Raw genomic sequence first — 10,730 nt, forward strand, 5'->3', positions numbered from 1 at the left:
GAAAAGCTGCAAGATTCAGGATTGACACCACAAAGCAGATTTTTTAAAACACCTTGTTAATGTGTAGGTATGTATGACTGTGTATAACAAACAGTTAACAGAGAACAGTTTGGTGCTTTTACTTTCATCGCCTCCGTTTTTTCAACTATATTTTGTCGTTCCCACATGTAAAGCCGTTTTAAAGGATCAGTTCACTAAGAAATGAAAAATCAAGTCATTTTCTACTCCATGCTGATGAAAGGTTGGATGGTCGTGGTCCACGCTAACAGTTCTAGCTCAGCAGCCACAGTGAAGATTTCAGTTTCAAAAAGGGTGTAAATAACATCTTTTCAAATCAGTTTGGCTTGGATCACTCTGAATGCACATGAAGCAATTCAATGTTTCTTTTTTAAGCTGTTTATTTATGTTTAAAACAAGTCCCCATCTACTTCAGCTGGTTAGTTGGTTAATGTTGCTTTGCTGCGAAACTCTATAAATGTTTTGTGGACTTTGAAACTTCCCCTGACCTCCCATCAGCATGAGGGCGAGGACGTAGTGACACATTTGTATTTTTGGGGGAGAACTTTGTGTCGTAAATGATTACTGTAAAGCGAGGCAAATGATGAAAGGTGGCTGTTTTCCTTCACATCATGCCTGTTTGAATCAAACTGGCTTAAAGGGGCACTGTGTGAGTTTTGGAGAACTGCAATCTCTCAAATTTTGAGGTTATTAATGAGGCAATAATACAAACTCTTTTCATAACTGAATTAAAAAGCTGATCTCAGAAGAAAAGAAGGTCCCCAGTACACTATTTGAAGCTAGAAAGTTGGCAGGGTCCGCCACATATAACGCAAAACAGTATGAAGTTGAGTTGTTTTTTTGAGTTCAGTTTGTTTATTCAGTTTATTCAGTCATGAAACCAAAAGAGATTTGACCCATTTCTGTGTTTGTCTTCCCCCCAAAACTACACAGTGCACCTTTAAATCAGTCACGCCATTTGATCATTTCCATTTCTTTTCAATTCACGTGCCTCGTTTTCGGGCTCATTTACATTTTTACCAATTATCTTTTGTTATTTCCGCCTCTCATACATACATACATAGCTTCATAGTGAATTGAGACTCAGCTGCTGCCTGTTTCAGCACCACAGACAGCGACTTCAGGCAGAGACTCACTGGCACGTGAGCCAAAGGAATTGTGCTTCTGTACATGATTCAAAATGTTAAAGTTTCTAAACTAGCTGTAATGCGAGAAGAGCTCAAGTGAGGTTTTAAGCCTAAAGATGCATTATGCAGTTTTTGTGAAAACAGGGAAAGATCTTCACTGACTGAGTTTTTATTCTTAAAATGACTTTACAAACGTAATAAACAAACTCTGTTCATATTCCCTGACCTTAAAGGACAACACAATTTCACAGAGCTTTTTTCTTTGTTTACATGTGGCGGACCCTGCCACCTTCCTAGATGTGTTTGGGAAATTGAGTTTGAATTTCTTCTCCAACACCACATAGTGCCCTTTTAAGGTCAGTTTGTTTGTCCAGTCCTGAAAACAAAGAGTGTGAAGATCAATGAAGACCTTTCTCCTCTGATTTAACACAGTTTCATACTGTTTTGCTCTGTTTACAAAGTGGCGGACCCTGCCACAGCCCTTTCTAGTTTCAAACAGTGTTCAGCAGCTTGTTATGGAGCGAAAACGGAAAATGTATATACCTGTGTTTGCATTATTTCCTCGTTAAGACTGCAGCCCTGACTGTTAGACCATTCTGAGCTTGAATCCCCTCTCCAAAAACTACATGGTGCCCCTTTATCTCGGCGCTCCTCTCCCTTTCTCTAATATAAACTGACATCACGCAGCTTGTTCAGTCCGGTTTCCTCACACGCCAGGCAGGGTAAAGGACCCGCACTGTAAACCTGTGCCACAGCCTACCGTGGTGGTTTACTCTCCTCGCTGGGTTACTACAAGTTGGAGAGCAGACGCATGCGTACTGACTTGGAGCAGCCGGTCGGGGAAAAAAAGCCCTATGTGCCATCGGATGTAATCAAGGCAAAGAATTACCTCTTCGCGCTGTGCATACATGGTGAAATTGTAAGTACTGGTAGCGAAACAGATGTATCATTGCACGGACATTTTGGTCGAGGGCGGGTTTTTTTTTCTTTTTTTTTTTTTTCTCCCGGCGTTTGTAAATGGCATGTCAGTGTCTCGCCGTACAGCGGGCTTTTAAAACGGATCGAGGCAGCGTCTTTCTTCGGTGGTCGTCCGGGGCGATGAAGCTCTCCGCTTCTTCATGGTGGCACTTTCCATTGATGTGATATGTGTGCGAGTTTGCTAATGCCATTGGTGTGTTCTCTCTTTTATTCCTTTTCTTTCTTTCTTTTTTTTTTCCCCTGCTGCTAAATCGTTCAGGAGCCATTAAATCCCGGCGGCGCTCGCGTTCGTGCGACAGTGAGATCGGGGAGGAATGGTGGTTTTGTTTTTTTTGTTGTTTTTTTGTTTTTTTTTTCATGATTTGGTCTTATTATGATTGATTCTTTTGAATGAATACGTCCACCCCCAACCCCCCATTTCACCGTTGCCGTGGCTCGTTGAGTCAAGCCACAGCGTACTGCGTCCGTGTGTCAGCTCCGAAGCACCCGACGCGTAAAATATGCCATTTGGCAAGACGCACGAAAATGTGCAGCTGAAGCCTGCAAGCTGGAGAAATCTCCATTTTAGAAAAGGGCCAACTGGGTTTTTTTTTTTCTTTTTTTTGTATTCACTGAAAGGCTGTGATAGAGCGATGCTGCGGTTATAGATTTGCAAGCTGCGCCTTCACCCCCCTTCCTCCTCCTCCTCCTCCTCCTCCTCCTCCTCCTCCTCCCATGTACCAAATCTCCTGACATTTTTTTTTAAAGCATCGTTTTCTTGTGTCAGGTAGTAGCCGGGGATGATGCCGTGTAGTGGGAGCGACAGCTCTGTTACATAAATGATCTGACAGGATTTGGCGGTGTCTGACCCGGTGATGACACATTTGTTAAAATCAGACAAGAAGTCATTCTGTGAGCTCGTCCATAGGCCCCGAGAACCTCCAGTGGGGGGTGTTGAAGACGCTTTAATCACGTTTACTATCACATGAACATGATAAACGGAGCCTGGAGGTTGAATGACACATTAACACTTGAGGAGTGAAAATCCCCCTTAAAAAAAGAACAATTATTTACACTGTTTAAATGTGTGTTTAATTTAATGCTCCACTTGGGCCCTGTGAGCATAGCAAATCCTTTAATCCACTGCTTTTACACTCGGGCTTTCACAAATGGGATATTTTTCTTAAAAAAAATAAAATGTTGGCTTATGGACATTGAGCCCATGTTCGACAAGCAGTGCCTTTCGCATTGCACATGCAGTGAGAGTGTGTTGCGGGTAACACGCAGCCAGTTTGAGATTAGAGGAGCTGAAATGTGCTTGGCGAGGACATATTTGGCAGCAAAGGGGGAAAAAAAGAAAATCAGCAAATTATTCTTCCATACTTTCTTTTTTTGTGTGCACTGCATAGAGCAGAATGACATTCCTTTACAGAGTGATCTCTGGACATGCCAACACATGCAGCAGCCAGTGAGAATTACATACATAAGTGTCAACTGGTGAGTGGTAAATTAAATCAATCTAGTCTTTGGTGCACTTCCAGTACAACCAGTACTGTCCTCATCACAGGTTGAGGAGATGTTGTCAGTTAAATACCATCACCGTCTTCTGAACACTGAACTCGGTGCCTCTCCTCTGTCTGCAGCCCATGGGATCAGAGCGGATGGAGATGCGAAAGAGGCAGATGTCGGTGCAGCAGGAGTCGGCAGCGGGGGGAACTGCACCGGCCCAGCAGGGCCAGCCGGGCCAGGCCAACCCACGGGGCTCGAACGCATGTTGCTTCTGCTGGTGCTGCTGCTGTAGCTGTTCCTGGTAGGTCCTCTCTTCTCCACTCGGATCGTTGTGCCCCAGCATGGCCGACATTGTCAGACACAGGACAGCACAGCCTGAGCCACTGTATCTCAGCAGCCTGGATCGCTTGTTCCAGCTTGGGTCTTGTGTTTCTTACATTCTTGCCTGTGATCCTTGCACTTCTAGTCCTGCAGCAGCTGTGTTACAATGCTACGCAAGCCTGAACGTCAGATATCTGCAGAACCAACACTGGAGATACTTGTCTCTGGTCACCAGTAACTTTTGTTATACTTCGACACAGCACAGACAGCACATTCACGAAACAGATACGGACATAGCTAAGCTCAACCAGACACACCCAGACTCTTTCCCCTGGAAGGCCAAACAGACCTAAAGAAAAACCTGTTGTATTTTTCTCTAGAAACATTTGGTGTTTAGCACAGGCCCCGCACCAAACAAACGTGTCTGATCTGACATCGCCAGGTTGGTGTTGTTCCTAGAACGTCATAATCGGCGTTGTTTAAGGACCATCATTGCAACTGACCAATCAAGCTGTTGTGATGTCATCAATTTGCAAGTATTCATTGCACTGTTCCTGAAATGTCATAATTTATGTTGCTCGAGGAGCGTCATTTCTAATTACAGACAAAGGGCCAAAGCTTGCAGGGACAAGTAAGCAGTGGCTTCATGGGTTGAGTTCAGGAGTTCAGGTCCCAGTTGAAGCATAATATCACACTGTTCAGTTCAGACTGGGCCATATGGAATTCAGATGGCGTCATGATATTTTCAGGCTATCTCATGCTAAACCATATATAAATTGATAATTTGAAAATGCTAGAACTGGCAGGTAAAATCAAATATCACTTTGACCAAATACCTCAATATTGATACTGACTTCTGGTGCTTCCACAAATTATTAGCACAATTTACCTTAACAATTTTAGATAAGTTATAGTCGTTCATGTGGATATAATAACAAAGTGGTCAACAAACAGTCTGGTAAGTTCGGAAGATGACATTGTCTTACTGTAACACAGCCTATAAAACTACTTTCCTTTTCATAATTTCTGTCTTTACAGATTCCTGTCCCTGTTTGGTTAATTTTAGGAAAATATGGTTTTGGCTCAAATTTACCCTTCACAATGTTGAACACATCTTTGAAGGATAACATCACCTGTGTTAATATTTTGCCACACTTTTTCCCCGAGTGACATCACAAAAAACACGACTGGTCGGTTGCTGTGACGGAAGATGCAAGACACCAGCGCTTGAAAATATATAAAGTGACCATTTGAATTTTTGGATAATCTTCAGATTACTTTTGCAATCAATCAACTAATGATTTAGTCTTTGAGAAAAGTGTTAAAAATGTTCTGTCAAAATTTCCTAGAAACAATGTGACGTCTACCCATAAAGTTTACTGCAAGGAGTCTAAAAATGCCAGTTAAACATTTACATGTGAATATAACTAGTAAGATAATTACAAGGCATTGAGAAATAACCGCTCCACAAAAATAATATGCGGTTCATAATCAGTGTCCCCACTGCCTGCCATGTTTCTGTGTCACTATCAGGAATGAAGACCGGGATGAGAGGAACCGAAAGACTTCCTATGACGTCAAGGAAGGGACCGCAGACTGTGAAGACTGGTCAGCTGATTTCACTGCTTAATCTAAACTGAACATATTTGTGGAAAATTAATGTTGGAATGCCTCACCCCCCCTCTTGTTGCCCTCGCTCTCTGCAGTCCTAAGCCCACGCTGGAGGAGGTGCGCTCATGGGGGCAGTCGTTTGACAAGCTGATGTGCTGCCCGGCAGGGAGGAACTCCTTCCGACAGTTTCTTCGCACCGAGTTCAGCGAGGAGAACATGCTCTTCTGGTTAGCCTGTGATGAGTTCAGGCAAGAGACCAACAAGAGTGTGATCGAGGAGAAGGCTCGGGTCATCTATGAGGACTACATCTCCATTCTCTCGCCTAAAGAGGTCTGACAGCTCCCGATTTCACCTTATTACGAAAGCATGCTTTGATTTGAAGGCTCATGATATCAGATTCATCTAATTTTCTCGAACACAAAATGAACGGTTAGATGTTTTTCGGAAATGCTCTTGCTAGCTTTTTATAGATGAATTACAGCTCACAAACTAAAATAAAGTACAACTGGTTAGCCTATCTTAGCATGAAGACTGAAAATTGGTGGAAACAGTTAGCCTGGCTCCCGCCAAAGGCCGCAATGTCAGCCATTCCACCACTAGTTACACATCGTATCTGGTTTGTTATTGAGGCTATAGGAAGTTTTTTGTCCCAACACATCCCCCAAAAGATAGCAAACTGTTGTTTTAGCACCTCCGTTTTTAAACAGATGAATCAATTGAGATGTAACGTGTTGATAAGCAAGCTTTAAAAGTACTGGTAGGCTGGATTGTGTAGGCTAGCTGTTTTCCCCTGTTTTCAGTCTTTGTGCTAAGCTAAGCTAACGCCTCCTTTCCCCACATTTTTGTGACTGTAATTAAAGACTTACTGAACACCACAGGTGTTCAACGCAAGGAAGCTAAGCTAGTTCACTCCATTGTTATGTTGAAACAAAAACATGACCATAATATATGGCGGAGCTTTGCCTGCCAGCTCTCGGAAATATTTTGTCAAAAGACATAGATACCAATGATGCATTTGAAATCTTACATAGCTAGCATTTTATCAGTGTTAGCTAAATATGCCATCAAACTTCTGAGAAAAAAAATGGAAATAGAGCTGAATCGCATTCATCAGTCAGTTAGATCATTTGTTTATGCTAACGCCCTGTGGCAAACAGTGCATTTGGTCGCCCAAAATCCACCTCAGAATGTCCAATTTTTCAACATACATGAGGCATATTCTGGAGATTTGCAAACAAAAAGAGACTCACTTCCCAAAATGTCAAACTATGCCTTTTACAGACACTGTTTCATTGAGAAGGTGTGCCGGCTCTCCCTAACTTTTCCCTGTCCTTGACTCCCAGGTGAGCCTTGACTCCCGTGTGCGCGAGTCGATCAACAGGAGCATACAGGAGCCCACCTTGCACACGTTCGACGATGCCCAGCTGCAGATCTACACACTAATGCAAAGAGACTCGTATCCCCGCTACATGAACTCCCCAGCCTACAAAAACCTGCTCAACACTCTGTCAGAGCAGTCCCCTGAATCTTAGGGTGTTGATGACCTGTGATCTTTTAACTGTCTTTATCCCCCTCCCCCCCAACCTCCAAGCCCATTACCCCTCATCCTTACCCCCTTTTTTAAAGTTTTTTTTTCCTTTTTTTTTTTTTTTGTATGTCCAGTGTAGGATTACATGAACCGGGCCTCGAGCCTGGCCCCTCCCAGGGATTTCAGCGCTATTGTGATCTGCACCTGACCGAAGACACTCAGGTCTCAAAAAAAAAAAATCTCCCGAGGGCTCGACATCACAAGTACTGCTACAGATTAACATAGCAAAACACTCCAAAGGAATATGAATACATTTTGTTTTCTGTTTTCTTTCTTTTGATAGAAATAATCTATTTTATTTGTGTTCAGAGTTTTTTATGGTCTGTTGTTTTTTTGTATGGTTGTTTGGGGGGAAAAATGATTCCTACTGTAGACTATATATATTTATGAGTTTGTAAATAGTACAAAAAAAATGGAATTGTGGGTATTTTATGTAGAAACGCCTGGTTCTATTTACTGCGTATGAAAATCAAAGCTCAAGTCAAAGGCTATGTGTTAGCTCTACTTGCAGGCAGCTTTGTGGGGTACTGTATGATTTTACCTTGGTTTCACCCTGTTTTTGTTACCTAACCTCACACTTTGGTACCTGTGACAGCGACTTGGCAACTCCAGTTCACATAGAAACTGTGCGTGATTGAAACTGCTATAAGTGTGGTTATTAGCAGAGTAAGGGAAAGTGACGAGAGCTCTTGCCAGGGTGTGCAACTCATTCCCTTCAAAATCAATGATGAAATGGTATTTTAACTTTCTTTACTCAATCTTAACCACAGAAGATTGCCTATTTTAGACCGTCTATTTTTGAATCAAGTGTTATTAACGCACATGTTATAGGTTTAATATAGTTTAATCAGTGTGACATAAGTATCTAAGTAATTCTATTTACCAGATGATGTATTTTTGTTATTGTTATCTATTGCCAATTCAGAAAAAGAGTACACATTGTATTTAAGTCTTACGGTGGAGTAACCTATACTGTTAAAATCTGGGTAACACTTTACTTTTTGGGTCATGTCCAGAAAGAGCTATTGTCTTGGGGTGGAAGATAAGAATTTCCTTCAGAGAACTGCTCCACATAAACCCAAGTAAATATTAATTTATTATTCATGTACAGTTTTGGGACATACGATATGGTCCAAAATGTTCACTCGACAGTGAAGAAGTAGACGTGAAGATGTATCCCTCTCTCATATATATGTCCCCTAAATGTGAAGCTACACCGCAACGACAGTTAGCTTAGCACAAAGACCGGAAACAGAGCAAAACAGCTAGCCTGGCTCTGTCCATAGCCGACAAAAAACGCCTGCAGCAGCACCTCCAAAGCTTGATAATTAACACGTGATATCTTGTATGTTTAATTTGTACAAAAAAAGTGCAAAACAGAACACCAGCGCAGACTTTAGTGAGTAGCTACTCCCGGCTAAGAGACAGTCGGCCATATTACCGCCCCATAAAACAGCTATTTTTAAGACACTTGCACAGTCTAAAAAAAACTCTGTACAATGTGTTAATACATTTAAGAGGTGATTTTAAGAAGTTTCTGTTTCCACGAACAGAGCCAGGCTAGCTGTTCGCTACTCTATTCTCAGTGTTTGGATCAGCTAAGCTAACTGTAGTGGCATGCTCGTTGTCCTAAAGTATTGATTTCCATATCTAAAAAAAAAAGAAGCAAATAAGCATATTTAATTCTCTATTATATCAACTTGTTTATAATAATTTGGAGTATATGAATTGCAAGTGACTCTATTCTACCCATAATCAATGCTAGAACACATTTTAGTGAATTTCACTTTTCAGGAAATTAAATAAAGCCTCACCTAAATTTGCGAGATTGACAGCAGGCCGCATCATTTGCATATCATCCCACAAGATTTTGACTTAAAACAATTTAAAACAAAACAAACCTTAAAAATACTAATTTTCAAATGGCCCAACTGCAATACGAAAACTGACTTCTGTGATATTGACAACAGGGGTCAGGCAGGGTTAGCAGCAACACCAAAGCCACCACGCAAACTGTGTTCATACGCTTAGGGAGAGTATTTACCGTCGACTAAAAAAAATTGGAGTTGCCAAGTGTTAAATACTTTTGCGTATTCTGATAGTTTTAGTTGAATTACTTTGTTGCCTCACAAACATGTCACTCAAAGACAAGATCCTCACATGGGGAAGTGCCTTGACATTCAATTTTATGACATCTTTCTCATGAAGCAGAGGTTGTTTTCAGACTCTTGCCACAGGGGTGTTTACTGGAGCGCGAGACGTGTTTATTGGAAATTGTCCCTCTCTTTGGCCAAATTATTGCATGTGTTTTGTCTTGATTCCTTAGTTGTGACTATGTTGGCCCAATCTTTGGTAGCGCTACCAAACAGTATGGCGGAGGGTGATGATGACAACACGTGTCTTTATGTGCTGAGGACAAACCAAGATCAATAGATAGGGCTGGTTGATCTGAACTTCTTGCCAACCGGTGTCCGTCATGGTGGCACTTCTGCTTGTCTTAGAGTCAACTTTAACCTACTTATGTGCAATTTGAGCTGATGGATACACCGTGCAGATCAACCTCAAAACACAATCTAAGCCAATGGTTTGGAGTGATGCCTATAAATGTTGTTTCTTCTTCTGTTTACTATATGAAATGTGTTATTTTGCGCTGAGTTTACTGAAGAATACATTTTTAAAAAAAACAAATAATGTGAATGTTTACAGTATATGGTTTAGGGTTTTTCTTTCTTCTTTTTTTCTGCTACTCTCCAAGAAAAATAATGACTTGTGGGCATTTTGATTGAGATAAAATAAAGCACAACAATTTTATCGACTCTGGAATGATTTGATAACGAAAGCACGACACAACCGTCAAATACTGAAACTTACCTGGATAATCAAAACAACGCTAAATTCACATTAAATAACAGAAAGTGTGTATGTATCAGCAAATGAATTAGATATAATATTGTATAAAGGTAAATAATTAATCTCCACATCTTGAAGGATGATGTTCACCTATATGTTAGTTTGTTATCAAACTGATCAGGTGGGTCTATTTAAAGAAAATCCCTGGTTAAAGACAGTTATGTTGCACACTTGAGCCTCACACGCTATCTGTTACTACAATGGTTATTAAGCGACATTTGGCCATGAGGCTTTACTCGATTTGAGACTTTCACTAGTCTATCTCTGCAGTTATAATTTTTTTGTGGTCATTTCCATGTTTCATCCCCTTCATTTTATGCATTTCACGTTTGTCTGAAAGTGAACAGCCACCACTTCAAAACTTTGCAGTGTTTTAATAAGGTCTTAAGAGGAGAAGAAATATTAAAAGAAGAAAAGCTTTGAATTTATAATTATTCTTGTTGAAGGAAAGCAAATGTAAACAAAACACAAGGGTTAAAGTGAAGCCCTTGCTTATTCTGCTACTTTCCAAGAAAATAATGATGCATGGACATGTTGACTGATATGAAATCCCACATTAAAACACTTAAACTTTCCTTTTTTTGCAAACAAACATTATCCTGAAAGGATTTTCTCTCAGGTGACTTTAACCTTACAAGATTCTAGACGTATTGGCAGATAAATTCAGTGTTTGGTCAAGACATCAGGGG

The 10,730-nt window shown here is 41.0% G+C and overlaps 1 protein-coding gene across 1 annotated transcript; it reads left to right on the forward strand.

The window, feature by feature from the left end:
* Nucleotides 1-1,849: 1,849 nt before the first annotated feature.
* rgs20 (regulator of G protein signaling 20) lies at nucleotides 1,850-9,927 on the forward strand. Its single transcript, XM_037082731.1, has 5 exons — nucleotides 1,850-2,064; nucleotides 3,746-3,912; nucleotides 5,466-5,540; nucleotides 5,639-5,873; nucleotides 6,887-9,927. Exons 1-5 carry the CDS (start codon nucleotides 1,957-1,959, stop codon nucleotides 7,073-7,075), a joined length of 774 nt encoding a protein of 257 aa, XP_036938626.1. The 5' UTR covers nucleotides 1,850-1,956; the 3' UTR covers nucleotides 7,076-9,927.
* The last annotated feature ends 803 nt before the right edge of the window (nucleotides 9,928-10,730 follow it).

The sequence above is a fragment of the Acanthopagrus latus genome, chromosome 21, assembly GCF_904848185.1.
Source record: "Acanthopagrus latus isolate v.2019 chromosome 21, fAcaLat1.1, whole genome shotgun sequence".
In the NCBI taxonomy this organism is placed as follows: Eukaryota; Metazoa; Chordata; class Actinopteri; order Spariformes; family Sparidae; genus Acanthopagrus; species Acanthopagrus latus.

Bases quoted from the DNA above. Each gene is read 5' to 3' on its own strand.
- rgs20 (XM_037082731.1), top strand. From the start codon at position 1,957: ATGCGTACTGACTTGGAGCAGCCGGTCGGGGAAAAAAAGCCCTATGTG. The intron at 2,065-3,745 runs GTAAGTACTGGT...CTCTGTCTGCAG, and splicing joins TGTGCATACATGGTGAAATT to CCCATGGGATCAGAGCGGAT. The intron at 5,541-5,638 runs GTCAGCTGATTT...CGCTCTCTGCAG, and splicing joins ACCGCAGACTGTGAAGACTG to TCCTAAGCCCACGCTGGAGG.